General features: G+C 57.9%; 2 protein-coding genes and 1 long non-coding RNA gene across 5 annotated transcripts in view; all 3 read left to right on the forward strand.

The window, feature by feature from the left end:
- The window catches only part of LOC149123478 (uncharacterized), a 427,738-nt gene that overhangs the window by 166,385 nt on the left and 245,084 nt on the right, over positions 1-16,269 (forward strand). The window lies entirely within an intron of this gene.
- The window catches only part of HOXC4 (homeobox C4), a 58,351-nt gene that overhangs the window by 35,700 nt on the left and 6,382 nt on the right, over positions 1-16,269 (forward strand). Inside the window, exons 1-2 of one of the 3 annotated variants that reach the window (XM_089308447.1) lie at positions 6,208-6,289; positions 6,864-6,929. The exons of 1 other annotated variant lie outside the window; for it this stretch is intronic. The gene's annotated coding sequence lies outside the window, so the exon portion shown is untranslated. Of the gene's footprint in view, positions 1-6,147; positions 6,290-6,863; positions 6,930-16,269 lie in introns of those variants that run through there. One more of the 3 variants, XM_089308448.1, reaches the window with a different exon arrangement.
- Positions 1,517-3,873, forward strand: HOXC5 (homeobox C5). The gene is made up of 2 exons (XM_051845605.3): positions 1,517-2,076; positions 2,824-3,873. Exons 1-2 carry the CDS (start codon positions 1,623-1,625, stop codon positions 3,036-3,038), a joined length of 669 nt encoding a protein of 222 aa, XP_051701565.1. The 5' UTR covers positions 1,517-1,622; the 3' UTR covers positions 3,039-3,873.

Here is a 16,269-nt window from a genome sequence, read left to right on the forward strand (position 1 = left end):
TCCCCAGGCCGGGGCGGCCGAGGGGCGCGGCCGGAGCCTTGGCCATTTCCCAACGCCAGCCTTCTCTCCCCAAGCCCAGCCAGAGAAACCTGAGTGGGCCTAGGGGGAGAGAGGTGGCGCAGGGGGGGTGGCGGGGGTCTCTCCCGGAGGTGGGGGAAATATCCGCCGGAGTTTCCAGACTCCTCAGATCCCCGGCAGCGGGGAGGGGGCTTCTCCTGGCAGGGGCGGGGATTTCCTGGGGAGAGGCAGGCAGGAAAGAATCAGATTTGGGGCCTAGGGGCGGCCGAGACCCTGGCCGAGGGCGGCAAGGGTTGCCCAGGCTCCTGCCGGTCCCTCCCCTCCGCCCGCCAGGTAGCGCAGAAATGGCTCCCTGGAAGGCCCGGCCCAAGGAGGGCCTCCTCCTCCGCCTGGCTCTCCTAAGGCCCGGCAAGGCTTGGAGCTGCCCCTCCATGCCCTCGAGTGCCGTGGGTTTGCGTCTGACACCGGTACCGGCGGAGGAGCGCACGCCGCCGGGAGGCCGCGCAGTCCCGTCCCGCAGTGCCTTGTATCTGGTTCTTGACGCAGGCGCGATTGAAAACCGCCGTGTGGCCACCTCTGGGTGCCTGGCATGGTGAGGTCTCCGTGGAGCAACTCCACCTGGCGCCTGGCCTCCGGGCTCCGCGCAGAGCGCCCCAGAGCCTCGTGCTGCCCGCGCCAGGGGCCCTACTCCAGCATAACCTGTCTGCTTTCCAGAGGGTGTGTCCCCGGTTCCGCGCTGGCAGGCACCTCCTCCGCAGTGGCGGGAGGGGGGAGACCTTAGCACCTCCGAGGAAAAGGGACTTTGACCTTTGACTTGGGGAGCCTGAGATAAGCCCCCTTGGGTCTCCAGCCTGGGCAGGGGCCGCCCTACCCTAAGTCCCTTCTCCACAGCCATTTCCGAAGTTTGGAAGACCCCAGAAGTGGGGATAACCGGGCTACCCACTACAAAAAAAAAAAAAAGCACTTCTGTGCATCCTAAGCGGGGCCTCGTCGTTTCTCAAATTTAAATAGAATGTAAAAGTCCAGCACAGGGGCTTGTTGCATCAACAATCAGTTTCTACTCCACTGGATGGAAAATGCAGCCGCCGGAAGGCGAGCCGGCACGTCAGGATGCAGTTCCTACAAGTAGGCACCAGGTGTCGCTGTGGGCTCGTTGTCCCGGCTACCCCCCAATTCCAAGAACCATTTTTTCCTCTCCCTTCCCTCTCTGTCTCCTCTCTCTGCCTCCTCCCTCTCTCCCTCCCACCCTCCCTCCCTCTCTCTCTCCCCCTCTCTCCGTCTCTCTCTGTCTCTCTCGCTCTCTCCCCCCTTCTCACTTCCCTCTCCCCCTTGGTTGGGCTTTGCCAACATATCAAGATGCGTTTCGCCGGCTTCCATCACTAACCTCCCGGAGGTCATCAAGCCAAATTTATGAGTGGCCGCTGGAGTCACGTGACTCTATTTAAGGCTCCCTTATTTGGGAAGAGCGCATAGGATAAAGAAAGAGATATCTCCACCTATAAATTGTGCACTTTGGAGAACAAAAAACCCCTCAACTTCAAAGAGTCACAAATCACCCTTAATCAAAAAGGGTGCAGAAATTTTTTTTTTGGGCCCTCCCCGCCATGAGCTCCTACGTAGCCAATTCATTCTATAAGCAGAGCCCCAATATCCCTGCCTATAACATGCAAACTTGTGGGAACTATGGATCGGCCTCAGAGGTGCAGGCACCCAGGTACTGCTACGGCGGAATGGACTTAAGCATCAGTTTCCCACCGCCTGCGCCTTCCAACTCTCTCCACGGGGTAGACATGGCTGCCAACTCCCGGGCTCACCCCGACCGCCCCGCCTGCAGCGCCGCGGCCGCTCCGGGACACGCGCTGGGCAGAGACGAAGCGGCTCCTCTGAACCCCGGGATGTACAGTCAGAAGGCGGCTCGCCCGGCGCTGGAGGAGCGAGCTAAGAGCAGTGGGGAGATCAAAGAGGAGCAGGCGCAGACAGGGCAGCCCGCCGGACTGAGCCAGCCACCGGCCCCGCCACAGATTTATCCGTGGATGACCAAACTGCACATGAGCCACGGTAAACTTTAGGACTTCATTTTGCGCGCTCGGGTCCGCCTGGGTTTTATAGGCCATGCGGGGCAAATAAAGAAAAAAAACCTGCGGCCATAAATTTTACGATCCAGGCATCAATGGCTCGTAAAACTGTCCACTAAAAGGCTTAGAGGCTGTGTGCGTCCAAATTTACGACGACATAATTGGATCATAGGAACAAAACGTGTATAAAAGGCAATATTCAATTTTTGGGGGAGAGGGAGGGAGTTAAAAAAATAGAGGGATCTGAAGGGTGAGCGGCGCGGGGCTCCGGCGCGGGGATCCCCCCGCGGCTGGCTCCCTCCCTCCCCTGCGGAGCCCGCTCGGCCGGCGCTCGCCGCTCGCCGCTCGGAGGCTCCCAGCGACTCGGGAGGGGCGGGAGGGGGGTCCCCGGTGCCCGGACCTGGAGGGTGCTTGCTGTTCGGTCCGAGCCTGGGTCTCCCTCTTCCCCCCACCCCCCCTCAGCCCCTCCGGCCCGCCGAGCGAAGGCTGCCGCGCGGAAAGTTTCCCGCCGGGGCGGAAGCGCCTCTGCCCGGGCCTGGCCAGGTCGGGCCGGCCGCTGCGGCCCGCGGGGCCTGTCCGGCCGCGCTCACCTCGCCTCGCCTCGCCTGCCTCCCTCCCTCCTCCGGCCGCGCGTGGGGGGCTCGGGTCTGGGCTGGGGGAGCCGGGGCGCTACATGCTATTCACCCCTGCCTGGCTTTTGGTGGGGGGGCGGGTGCGGTTTCTGTTCCAGAGACGGACGGCAAGCGGTCCCGAACCAGCTACACGCGCTACCAGACCCTGGAACTCGAGAAGGAATTCCACTTTAACCGCTACCTCACTCGCCGCAGGCGCATAGAGATCGCCAACAACTTGTGTCTCAACGAGAGACAGATCAAGATCTGGTTCCAGAACCGCAGGATGAAGTGGAAGAAAGATTCCAAAATGAAAAGCAAAGAGGCTCTTTAGAGGCAGCCGGGCGGCCCACAGAGAGCCTCCCGGGGGCCCCCCAAGCCGCCTTCGGTCCTGCGCCTTTCCTTTTCGTTTTTTCTCTCTCTATATTTTGGGGTGTGGGGGTGGGAGCTACAGCCTTGGCCCCCAGGGCCTCTCAGACAAAAAAAGCGCTTCCCCCACCCACCCGGGTTCCCGCCGCGGGGGGCTGCCCCATCTCCCCTTAGCTGGACTCAGCTCTGCTCCGCTCAGCACCGGGCAGCTCCGGTACAGGCTGATACCTAGCGACCCTGGGCCTGGGCAGCCTCTCTGGCTCCCAGCCCCAGCCCGCCAGGCCCAGCCGAGTCACTGTGGTCCCGGTGGTGCCACAGGCCCCTGGCTCCGACCCTCCAGCCTCGCCCTCGCCTTTGTTCCCGGATAGGCCGGCCGAGCGGCTGCAGGCTGGTGAGAGCGTGGCTGTGCCTGGCGGAGTCCGTCGCCAAGTCTCGGGGTGCTTCTTTGCAGTGACTAAACCCCCTGTGCACTTACTGGAGATTTGCATATGAAAAGGGGAGAGGTCGGGGGTCCCCTCGGTTGCCCCGTGCTCGGGGACCTCTCTTCCCACGGGAGAAATCCGGGAACCGCCCCCACCCCAGCCTGCACCGCCCGCTGCATGTCCTCAGGCCCAGCCCCAGCCTGCTAGCTAGCTCCACTCTCGGGGTTTCCTGCCGCTGGGCCCCTTGCTGGTCCACGGCCCCCGCCACAGCCCTCTCTGCCCTCTTGCCCCATCGCTATGGCCCAACTATTTATTGACTCCAGGTCTTTCCGGAAGCTATATTTTGTCATATCAAATAAAGACGAAGCGAGAACAGGACTGAAAGTGCCGTGGCTCCCGTCTGTTTGGGTCAAAGTGTCTGAATGGGCTCTGAGGTGTAGGGGGAGGCCCCTCGCCTTTAAGTCTCCCCTGGAAAAACAAATTGTTTTGGGGACTTCTAAGGGCAGCGAGAAAGGGGAGATGAACTCAGCCCCTTTCCTGGCCCGAAGCTGCGGAGCAGAGCGGCTGGGGCGGGGGTGGGCTTTTCCCTCTGGTGCTGGCTCTCCCAGGCCTTCAGGTCTGCACACCGGTTCCCACTCTGGCTCCAGACTGGCAGCAGCCCTCCCCGCCTCCCCTCCTGCATGCCAGAGCTAATCTGTAGGGACTGATGGCTCCGCCGCCGTGTGCTAGATTTTGGGGCCCTCTGGAGGGCTCTCCTGGGGCCAGGGGGCCCACTGCCTGATAGAGGGGTGCTGGGGGGGCCGGGCCATGTGTGCTTCACTTTCTCTGCTACTGGGGGGCGGGGAGGACGAGCTGCAGTGCCTACCTGCCTGGCAGGAAGTGCTCAGACCCTTTCCTCCACCTTCTGGGGCCTAGGGCTATGCAGGACAATTAACCGGGAGAGAAGCTGCATAGACGTGTGGCCCAGTCACGTCTGTTCGCCCTCATTCATCTCAGTCTCTGGGATTTTGTGTGGAGGAGGAGGGTGGCTGTAAGGGGGGGGGGGGCGGCTAATTCAGGTGGTGCCTGGGGCTGGCCTAGGTTCTGCCCAGCCCCAGGCTCCTGGGATGGGCTGGAGAGGAAGCACTTTGCAGGAGAAAACAAATGCAAGGAAGGGTCCATAAAACTTTACTGCAGCTTCCTCTCCCGCCCCCCACAACAGGGTGATTTCCTGGAGCCGTGCCTAGGCCCCCCACACTGGTGGGATGGGGATCTGGACTGTGCTGGGGGAGCATTTACAATTATTAATGCGGAGGTGCCTGGATTTTTCTTTTTCTTATTAAGGACTGACTTCACTGCATCCTACTACCTTGGCTACCGCACTGTCATTTTGTTTTTGTTTTTAAGAATAAGACCCAAGAGCCTTTGCCCATCCCATGCTACCACCCTTCCCTCCACACTGCAAGCGTAGGGCAGTGCTGAGACCCTCAACTTGCAGACAGCAGTCGGCCCAGCCCCTCTCTCCCTCTCCCTCTCTCTCTCTCTCTCTCTGTCTCTCTGAAATAAAATGTGTAATTTTCTTCAGGGAGTTATTTTAATTTTTTCTCCATGCTGAGTAAAACTATTGGGTGAGCAGTGGAGCGTGGAGCAGCACAGGCGTCTCCGAAGGGTAACAGTTAACTAAGAAAGAAGCTGTAGCGCCTGCGCTCCCCGCCCCAGCCTCCCAGGCTGCCCAGGCTCCCTGCGTCCTCCCCAGGGCACAGACCAGGGGCCAAGCAAGGGCTTTGCCTGGGGCGGGGGCACTGCAGGCCCCACCTGCCGGGAGGGCTATACCTGCCCCACGGTGGGTACACTGGGTGTTTTTTTTTTTTTTTTTTTCCAGGCCGGCTGGCTGGCAGGGTTTGGGCCTCTCCTTCCTGTATGAGCTGCAGGCAGGGCTGATTTCATGTGAGCAGGCTGGGGTGGACACAGCCGCGCCCGCCTCTCTCCCGTCCCTGTCACAGTCTGCAGACCTGTGTGCCCAGGCCCCAGCCTCAGCTTCAGCGACCCAGCACAGGGGACGGGTGAGGCCCTGGCTTGCTTTCTCCCTGAGTGTTCAGGCTGTGGCTGGCTCCCCGCCAGCCCTGGAACAGCCTCCCGGGAGCAGGGTCTGGCTCTGCACTGGGGCAGTATGCAGGGGCCCGAGGAGCCGGCCTCTGCACTCTGCCCTGGAACCCACCCCCTCTGGCAGCGAGAAAGAAGGGGAAGAAGCGTGACTTACCTTCCCGGGGGAGTGGGAAGAGGGGGACACGGCCCACTCTGAGCAATTAGAGGAGAGAGGAGGAAAAAATAGGAGGAAAAAAATATCAACACGACCTCGGAGGCGACAGGTCCTTATGGAAATAAGTAAGTAAATAAATAAATAAATGAGGGTCCACCCTCTCCCCCCTCCCCACCCTGCAAGGGGGTGGAGGGTGGGACAAAGGAGCACCACCAGGGCTTTTTAGTGTTACTGAGCATTGGAGGACTAGGCATGGCTTCTACGTGAATTTAGGAGTTTGAAACTTTTGGAGGTTATTTATGTGAATGGCCCGAAGGCAAGCCCGTGAGTGGCTCTTGGGGGACCACGTGATGTCATTAAACCAAGTTTTATGGTGTAGGGAGAGCTGACAAACCCACAATATATTTACATCATATATAATCTTAACTGTCCAGCCACGCAGCTGCTGGTGAGGTTTAATGCTAGGACAGAGGGCCTGGCAGTTAGAGGGGATTACGGCGCTGGGGATGATGGTGAGAGAGGTTCCATCTTCGCAAATGAATCCCAGGGAACACTGTAAGTTAATTCTCTCTCCCCCTCTCTCGCTCCCTTTCTCAGACCTTTCCTCACATTTCCTAAATCTCCTCCCCTTGGTAGAAGGCAGTTCCCACTCTGGAAGCGGGGGGAGGGGGGAATAGGCCAGCTCAGGCCTCCCCAGGCCGCGGCTTGCCACCCCCCAGCCCTGCTGCCCCTCCCCGGGGCCCTGCTGCCTCTAGCAACATCCTGTAGTTTCCTCAAGGTCTCTCTGACCCTCTCTCAGTTGGAAAGAAAGTCAGCGGCCGAGCCACGAGCGGTGGGCATTTGTAGGAGTGTGCAACTCCTACGCGAGAGCCAAGTGCTTGTGGGGCACTGCGCTGCAGGGAGGGGTGAGTTCACCCTCAGCCAGTGGCCCAGGATCCAGGCGGTGGGGGGGGGGGGGCTGGGGACCACGGCGTGGAGGGAGGGCTTTGTGGCTTCTGAGCCCACAGATTGCTGCTGGAACCGGCAGAGGCACCTGAAAAAGTCCCCAAAGTATCCCCCTCCCCTTCAGCACCGGCCAGGAAGGGCGGCTGTCCCCGCCTCAGTAACCTGGAGTCCTCATTTGTCTCAGGCTCCTGTGGCTTCACGCATCCCTCTCCCTCTGAGGTCTTCCCAGCATCCCAAGCCTTTGCCTCAGGTAAAGCCAGGGCCCCAAGACCTCAGGGTTCCCTCAGGGAGGGTCAGGTACACGGAGTGGGCGGGGAAGTAGACGTGATGTCCTCGCTAGGCTAGAAAAGCGCCCCAGCCCAGAGGAGGGGGGAGGGAGCCAGCAGGGCCCTGTGTGGCCATTGCGTACTGAGGCCAGTCTCCAAGCTGGGGTTCTGTCAGATTTCTAGAAGGGAGCAGCAGAGGCTTCGGGCGTGGGAGGCACGTGTCCTGGGCACCTGCCAGTGTTTCCTGTATCCCCTCCCAGTGGGTCACCGGCAGCTAAACCTCTATGCTTAGGGAGGGCTTGGAGGCTGGGCGGCTGCCTGTGCACAGAGGGGAGGGGAGCAGAGGGCCAGGGCTGGGGGCCAGGTCGGCACCTTCCCCAAGAGGGGGGTCAGTACTCACACTCTGGCCCGACCCCCGCACTCAGGTGCAGGATGGGGAAGGGACTGTCGCTATGGTAGTATCCCCTCCGCTGTCCAAGGGACTGAGGAAGCAGGGACAGGAGGGTGAAGGGACATACAGGCACAAAGCTGGGGCGTGGGGGGGGGAGCGTACTGAGACCAGCCCCACACCTGCAAGCACTTGGAGGACCCTCCCGTCCCCGCGCACCTTCTCCCAGGGCCTCAGCCACCACCACACACACACCACCCTTGCCCAGATTTGCCCTCTCCATCCTCCTCCCTGACAAGCACTGGGACCCCAGAAAAGTCTGTCCAGGAGGGCCCTAAAAAGTTAACTCTCAGGGTCGCCTTTCCTCCTTCCCCACCGTCCCCTCTAGGCTGAGATTCTGAGGGTTTCCTGAAACGGTCGGATCCCAGCAGCAGGGAGGCATTCCCCAGGGTCTGTAACTTGCCACTCCCCTCCCCAGCCCGCCCCTCCCGGCCTCCCGGAGGTCTTTAACCAGGAATTCAGCTGGAGTCCCTGTCCCGTCCCCAGGCCAGGCGGCGCTGCGCTGGGCGCTGCGGGCTGTGTGCGGATTCACACAGCGCCTCTTGGGCAGTCAGTCACTCCCTCCCTCCCTTCTCTGTTCTTGAGGCTCAAACGGTCCACTTAAACACCAGCCTCCTCTTCCTTCCAACAATCCGCTCTTCGGGTCAGTTTTTACTGTTTTGTCAGTTCCACCTGGACTCGGGACAAACACAAAAGGGCCCTGAGATTCGTGGGCTTTCCACGCCCAGCGCCCTGAACTGCGGATGTGTGTGGGGGTGGGCAGGCAATCAGGTGCCAAGGTGCCCCAGCCAACCCGGAAAGCTTTTCATTTTGTTCCTAGGTCTTTAACCCTAGAAGAGGTCAAGCAGCCAATCAGGAATGCGCTAAGCAGGGTCATATGGCCTCCATCAGCCAATCAGCAACAAAGCACTTGGGTCTCTGGCTCTCTCTCTTCCCACCGTCCCTTCCGCGCTCCGGGGGCTGCCCTCGGTCAGATTCGGAGGGGAGGAGTGATCCTGGCTCTCCCTCTGGCTCCCCTCAGCCTGTGGCTTGTGCCTTCGGTCTCTAACAAAGTCGTAGCTTGAACTGAATCGTGCAGGGGTATGAAGCTGTGGGGACAGTCCCCTGGAGTGTTGTCTGTGCCCCAGCGTGGTTCTGTCCCATTCCCTGAGCTGCATAGGTGGGAACTCTGCATTAGGCTACAGGGCAAGTGTGGAAATGAGCTCCAGCCCAGAACTAAACTTCTCATCGATCACCCCCTCTCCACTTACCACTCTCACAAGTTTTCATTCTCTTCTGAGCCAGGGGTGAGGGGAGCAGGTGGGGTGAATTGAGGAGACCCCTTTTAATTGATATTTCTGGAATTACTCCTGGGGCATTGGATTTATCAAACTGTCTTAAGCGTGGTTGGGGAACGGAGCAGAACTGGAGTCTTTTTGTTTGGTACCTCTCATTTGTCAAATCACTAGGGCTTCCATGTTGAACAGCTAATGTTTCGGCTCCTGTCTATTCTGTTTAGAACGATGGACTAATGAGCTAGATGGTGAGCTGCTGCCCCGTCAGTAGCTATCGAGGGCTATGGGCTATGGCTGTGTTTACGTGGCTTAGGTCGCAGCAGGCAGTGGGTGAGACCCTATTTTTGAGCAAGGGCGGCTGAAGCGCACAGTAGGTGTGCACGATAGAAATACTTTTGTTTCCTGAGCACTTGGACTGGGCGCAGAGCCAGTCCACTGGTAGGTCCGGACCCAGGCATTGTCCCCCACCCCCATCCCCAGGGCTTTGTTCCAAGGTTAATTTTCTGGTTGGGTTCCCCTTCCCTCCCGGTCTCCTCCCCATCTCCTGCCCTCCTGGAGCTACCAGGGCCTCTGAGCCCTCCTCTGGGGATGAAGGGTCCAGGAGTAGTAGGAATGGCCCAGGCTGAGCTGGGCATGTGGACACCCATCTTCTTACTTGTCTCCTGGGTGAGGCTGGTTTGGGGACAATGGCATGGACTGGGTAGGAAGGATAAGAAGCCAGAGAAAGGGCAGAAGTCGCTGAGCCCACACTTCCTAGGTGTGGGCTTTCAACCACTTTTGCCTCTTTGTTGAGTTATTGAAGCACACACGTACACGTGCCTACCCCTAGCAAATGTTGCAGTAGCCTTGTGGGAGAGCAGCTGGCATCACCCTGGGGTTGCCAGGTCCCCAGGAGGGGATGAGGACAGAAAGACAAGAAAGAGGGGTGGAGTCCGCAGGCACTGGGAAGAGGGACTTTTTCTTAAGAGTTGCCTCAGCCCCTCCTAGCATTCCGGTAAGCAGTCCTCAGCTTTGTCACCACTCCTCTCTGGAACTGGCTGAGTTAGGTCTTTGAGGGCAGATTGCTGACACATCACCATCCTGGACTTCCATTCTGTGTCAGGACTCCTGGAGCCTCCACTGTGGGGAGGGGGAGGGGTGAGAGCCCCTGTAGCCCCACCTCCCCCCAGGAGAGGAACTTTGAAGTCAGGGAGCCAAACTCAGGTTTTCTGGGGTTGGGGAAGGGGGGATTCCATGGAGAGCAGACAAGTCTGGTAGAAGGCCAGGAAAGCCACATCCTTTCCCACTCTGCCCCACCTCTACTGGGCCCTCCTAACCTGCTGTGGGGTCTGGTCTGGTTGCATCTCTTTCGCCTGCTTTGATGGGACTCCAGGAGCCGGAAGACCTGCCTTAGGGAATTGGGTTGGTCGAGCCCCCTGTCCTGTCCTGAGCCTTGCAGAAGAGCTCATGCTCCTCTCCCACTGCGGGGCAGATGGTAATGGGGGGGGGGGGTGTTGTGTCCATGTGCCTGTGCAATGCGGAACTTGGGAAAGGTGGACTGGGCTATCCAGGGTCTTGTTCAGTATCTGGTGTTCCTGTCCTAGAAGTTCTGGTAAAGAGGCTGTGGGCTGGCGGAGCCAGTGCAAGGTGGTGGCTACTTCTTTACACGTGTTCAGAGCAAGTTCTGTGGTCTGTAAGCCCACGGGGGCTGGGTGGGAAGTGTGGGCTCAGTTACCTGGAATCCATTTTGGAACCACATCACAGTACCTCTCAGAGAGGTAAAGCAGATCTTTGGTTCTCCCAGTCCCTGGCCCTCAATATCCAAAAACCTAAACACGCAGGATATACATATGTGCCCAAGTGTGGCATGACAGAGGTCAGAAGCCTGGGCTGGACACAGTCAGCCAATCTCAAACCCACTTCCCTCTCCTTCCCTCCCACCCCATTCTTCCCATCAGCCCAGCCTGGAAGCCATTTGTCTTCCCCACCCCACCCCCACCACTCAAGTCTTGGGCAACTGTTGGCTTTCCTTCCTTCTATTCCCTCCCCCGACAAGACCCCAATCTTGGAGCAGCCCCCTCCCATGGATGGTGACAGCCAGGCTCTTGGTGACTTTCAATGTCCGGTTGGCCCAGATTGGGTTGTGGAGGACCAAGGTGGCACTGGTATAGGCCAGGGCCTTATCTGATGACATCTGCCTTTCCTGCTGTCCCAGACTCAAACTCCAAACTGCTCTTTGGGCTGTTGTTTTGCTCAGATATTGGAGGACAGTTTTGTCTGGTAAATAGGGTGTGTGTGTGTGTGTGTGTGTGTGAAAGGAGTAAGGGTCAGGTCCCTCATTTGAGATGGTGTCTCCCCCTCCCTGGAGCGGAGGCTGGGGGCGTGGGCCCAGCTTTTATTGAGGGTGCTTTTCCTGTTAGGAGTAGAGACAGGGTCATAAACGCCTACAGGAGGCTGTTTTGATCTGGTGCCTTCTGGTCTTCTCAGGAAGTAGCATCTGAGGTTTTGCTTTGTAAATCACTCCCTCCCAGCACGGCCAGATAGATTGGATTGCACTGCCCCAAGCCCACCTGAGGTTCCTCCTGTCTGCCCCCGCGTAAACCAAAGGAGAAAAATAAAAGGACATACAGAGTCCCTAAAGCCCTTGGCCTCCGATTTAAAAGGTGTGTGTGTGGGGGGGGGGCTACTTGGTCATTGCATTTTCTCCCCTCAAGATTCCAGATTTTAAAATGATTCTTTCCTTTGCCCATGCAAACCCTAGTGCCCCAAGCCCGCAGTCACCAAGCTGCGAACAGCGAAGGCAGGCAGTTTGTGAGCCCGCCTGCGGATGTGGATACAGGGACTCCAGCAAGCTCTTCTCTGTTCTGGGGCTGCAGTCTGGCGGTGACCCCTTCCCCAAGCCCCTTCTTGACAAGCTGGGAGTTCAGGGATGCAAGGGAGAGAGAGAACTCCCGGCAGCCAGGGCGAAAATGGAGGAAACGTCACGGGTCCTTGGCTGGGTAGTGTGCCATCGAGATGGGGGGCAAGGGGTGTGTGGAAGCCCGCAGACTTCTCCCAGCTCTCTTTACCAAGCTGTCTCCAAATGAAATCCTATTTTCCTTCAATGGCTCCATTTTGTAATGATAATGAGCCTTCCAAAAGACACCCCAACCCCCTACAAGTTCTCCCTAGCCTAGGGCTAGGGAGATTAGAAAAGTGAGGAGCCGGCTACCTACTGCTGAGTTTGGGCTACTTCCTTCAGTTTCGGGCCCAGGGCGCTGGGGCGCAAATCCACCGCCCGTGCAGTGCACCTCTCGGGAGGGAAACGAGGCCATAGATTGTTAGTTTGCTTTCATTCATTTTTCAGCAGAGTCTGGGCTGGGACACCCCAAATGCACAAGCGCTAGAGAGTCCTCTTCATTCCTAGGGACTCCAAGCAAACACACGTGTCTTAGCACTCCTATAGTTGCATGTGTGAAAATGTATTTATAGATCGTTCTCTGTCTAAATCAGGAAATATGTTTCCCACCCCCTCTCGGCTCCACATTTAGATGCAGATTTATAGATCTTTAGATTTATAGATCCACAGTGAATGTAGCAGTCCTCGGCTGAATTCCTGGGTGCACATAACCAACCTTTGCCTAGTGCTGGGAGGCGCATGCCGCGGTGTGTTGGCACAGCTCTCACTAAACGTCTAAATGAGTATTTGGCTTAGTTTCTTTCTCGGTTGGAAAGAACCATGTGCGAGTTGCTCAGTTTCTATTTTGAGATTTTTAGCAGAATTTATCCGTGGGCCCTAAGCCATAAAATCGCTACAAATTGAAGCCACAAAATTGGAGATCTTTACGGTCTTCTCAGTTTTGCTGCAAACTTAAACATTGGGACATTTCTTTAGGAGACAGTTTTGTAATGCTTACATCCGTGTGAAGGGGCATAGATTCTCTTTCCAAAGGGCTTACCCCTACTGTATCCTGTGTCTCTGTGCTCCTATAAAAGGTATCAGGTGAGCGGGGTTGGGGAGCAAATACCTTTTGATTTTGAAAGCGAGTGATTCAGACAGGATCTCTACTCTACTGAGTTCGCTGTCCCCTGTGGGGATCAGCCCTCCCTCAGGGCTGTCTCTGTTGCTGGGGTCCCAGCCCAGGCTTCCCGACCTGCACGACCTTCCAAGGCAGCCACTTAAGAGTAGGGGAGAAAGGAGACAGGGAGAGTCTTCCAGTCCAGCACCTCTTGGTTCCCACAGGGTTTTTAAAATTTGGAGAAAAGGACGTTCTAGTCCCCTACTATCTTTGTAAGGTGCCCAAATGATGCCAGGGCCTCTGCACCGCCCAGAGGTGCCCCCTCCTCAGTGTTCTTGGTGCCCAGGGCCCAATTAAGCCGGCCGCCTGGCTCTCAGCAGCCGCGCTCTTATCGGCCGGGATTGATGCCTCGGCGGCTCCTGTATATCATTTTCCAAGATTTTTTCTGTCCAACTCCTCGGCTCCTTTGGCTTCCACGGCTTTGACTAATGATTGCTACAGATGCCAACGTCTTCAGAATCCTAATAGCCAGGCAGGCGGACTCTTATTTACCCGGCAACACCGCTGTGGGGGAAGGGGGTTTGGGGGGGACAGGCATTGGGGTGTTGCGGGTCAGGGGACAGGGAGTAGCTTGTGGCCAGCTCAAGTTCCGCTGAACTTCCCCAGTGAGCAGCACCCTCCCACCCCCTCCTCTCCCAGAGGAGAAAAAGATAATCGCAAAATCTCGCTCATAGCAAGTCATTGCTGCCTTGTTAGAAAGACTCAAAGAATGAACAGGACGCGGTGGAGAAGTGCGCAGAGACGTGTTTATTAGTTGTATCTAAGAGAGAGATTAGGCCGGAAAGCAAGGGTTTGGGGAGGAGAGAAAGGGCAGGGGGCCAGCCACAGCGGGAAAGGGGACTCTTTTGCCCCCTTCCTCTCCTCACCCTAAATCCCGTCCTGTCCCAAATGAGACTCTTCCCCTCTCCCCCTGCCGCCGCCTCACCTTGGCTCCCTGCGCTGGAGAGGCTGCACAGGAGTTCCTGGGCGTGGGTGCCCACAGCCACCCCGGGAGGCTGCCACCCGGTGCCCGCAGAGGCCGCCAGGGCAAGGGGGCCTCTGTCTGGGGCTGCGGAGCGAACATCAGATCCAATTGCCCTCCGCGGGCTGCGGCCGGCGGCCGGGGACGAGCCGCCGGGCGGCCTGAAGTTACGGCGGATTTGGCTCCTCCCGGCGCTGGTCGCCCGCCTGCGCGGGGCCCAGGTGTCTGCGGGAAGGGGCCCGGGGCTCCCCTCGGCGCGAGCCTGCAGCCAGGCGGGCGGCATCCTCGAGTCTCGGTGTCCCCTGCACACCTCCCCCCACCCCGGGGAAGACAAACGCGCAGAGGCCAGCTCTGAGGCCAGGCTTCAGGGGACAAACCAAACCGGGAAGACGATGCAGCACCAAATCATTGAGGAAGGCGAATGGGCAGGAGCGCAGTAGCGGAGCCCCGCGTGGCGGCGAGGACCACGGCGGGCGCGTGTGGGGCAAGGCCGCCGCCCGGGACCCCGACCCAGGCCGCACCAGGCGCGCCGACAGCCCCGAGGGTCTCCTCCGTGACAGCCGGTCGGGAGGACTCAGAAACACAAAAAGGGAGACGAAAGATCCAGTCGGAGGCAGAGGCGTCCTGAGGCTGCCCAAGCGAAAATCAATCACGTAATTAAAACAGGGAGGGGGCGAGGCCCAAGGCTTCGGGTCCCGAGTTCTGAGCAGGCGGCCCAGGTGCGGGCCGGGGCCGGAGAGCGGCGGGCGGCGGGGGTTGTGCTCGCCGGCCGCGACCAGAGCGCGCCAAGGGGCTGTGGAGAAGTTTGGGACAGATCGCCAGGGATCCCCGCGGGCTGGGAAAAGCGGACCGCGGGCCCTCTCCCAGGCCGCATCCTGAACTTCTCCGGCTTCCCCCCTCTTTTTCTGGGGTTCGGATGCGCCGCTGTAGGTGAGGGCTGCTCCCCTGGTCTCGGTGAAGCCGCCGATTTGCCCAGGCAAGTTTGTGTGAGGATCCAGGTGGCCCCAGGATGCTGTTTCTGGGGTTCAGGTCCCAGTTTCAGGCACTTAGGTAGTTCCCCTGGGCTGGATTCCCCCAACCCCACAACCCCCACCGATTCAGGGCATGCCTTTGGATGGCGGGGGTCTGATGTTTGGGCTGGGTGGAGATGCGGGTGGGCTTCCTGGGGTTAAGCCAGCTTGGACCCCTTTGGGCTAGCAAGGAGAAGGCAGGGAGGAGATGAGGTGCGCGTGGAGTTCTGCTTGGTGAGGGAAAGGTGTTCTGGTATCACTGGGGTCAGGAATGGCACTGGGCTGCTGTGGCTGGGTGGGCCCCACAAAATCCTTCCTCACCGAGGCTTGCTCTGCAGGAGCCCAGGGTTCCCCGATTTCACTTTGGACAATCAAATAAAGACCTTCCCTCCCCTCCTCTGCCCTTTCCTCTCCCACTCCTTGAGAACTGAAAAAAAAAAAAAAAAAAAAAGGAATTAAAAAAAAAAAGGAGGATTTTAACAAAATTTCCACCCCTTGGCATCTTCCTCCGCTCTCCCTACTTCGGCCTAAAGCATCCTCTTGGGTCACTGAGCTGTCTCCCGGAGCGCCCTTGTGGCGAAGAAGCAGACTTTGGCAAGAGGCTATCCAGCCAAATATCCATGAATTCTGGCTCCAGAGGGGACCAGGATTCCCTTAGCATTTCCCAATCACTGCCATCCTCACTCCCCAGGGTGCCTGATTCTATGGGTCCCTGGTGGCACAGAGGCCAAGAATAGTGCACCTGGAAATGCCCTCATCAGTCCCCTATCCCCCCCCCCCCCAAAAAAAAGGTTTCCAACTTGCTACTGGGAACACCAGAGCAGAGAGCTGCCTCTGTGCTACCCTAATCTAAGGCCAGCCCAGCCCTAGATCCTCTCAAGCCACACGTAGGCTCCTTGAAAAGTAAAAGTACCCCACCCACCCAGAAAGTGCAGGTTACAAACCTCCAGCAGAGCAAGCTTCCAGAATGCACAAATCAGAATTTTTCAACAACTATATTCCTACTAAGACGAATTAAAGTTCGCATTAGAGAGAGAAAGGGACCCCCTCTGCCCCAGGCTAAGTTTTCAAGGGGAATATAATCCAAGCAGTCTCGGATGACAGTGGGGGGGTCAGTCCAGCTGGGATGAGCAAGTAAGGGGGTGGGGAGCCCAACCTCTAACTAACAATTTCTCCAGCATAAAAATGAAACATCAAATTCGTTAGCCCAGGGCCTTCATTTTTCCCCTTCCACATTATAACTAGTTATTGAACTCGCTGGAAGATCTAAAGGCCATTTGCGAAGAGACAAATTTCAATGGAGTTTCCCCATCAATAACTCCATGGCAGTGACCTATTGGAACAAGTCAAACACCCGAGGTGAAATGCAGGTCACTCTGTCTAACCAATATTAAAATGCGGCCACTTTTTAAAAAGCCACTTTAAACGAGATTTGAGGAAAATTGAATTCCAAGGAAGGCCAGGCAAGGCGGGGAAATCCACGAGAGGACCTTGCCTATGGTCTCCGAACAAACAAGAGAAATTCATCTTTAATATTTTAAAGGGGGGCAAATTAACATTCCATGATTGCTTTTCTTCTTCTTCCTCTCTCTCT

The sequence above is a fragment of the Oryctolagus cuniculus genome, chromosome 11, assembly GCF_051225735.1.
Source record: "Oryctolagus cuniculus isolate XC-2025 breed Fujian yellow rabbit chromosome 11, ASM5122573v1, whole genome shotgun sequence".
Lineage (NCBI taxonomy): Eukaryota > Metazoa > Chordata > Mammalia > Lagomorpha > Leporidae > Oryctolagus > Oryctolagus cuniculus.

Excerpts from the sequence above, each read along its gene's own strand:
- HOXC5 (XM_051845605.3), top strand. The coding sequence starts at position 1,623 with ATGAGCTCCTACGTAGCCAATTCATTCTATAAGCAGAGCCCCAATATC. Across the intron at positions 2,077-2,823 it reads CAAACTGCACATGAGCCACG|AGACGGACGGCAAGCGGTCC; the intron begins GTAAACTTTAGG and ends TTTCTGTTCCAG.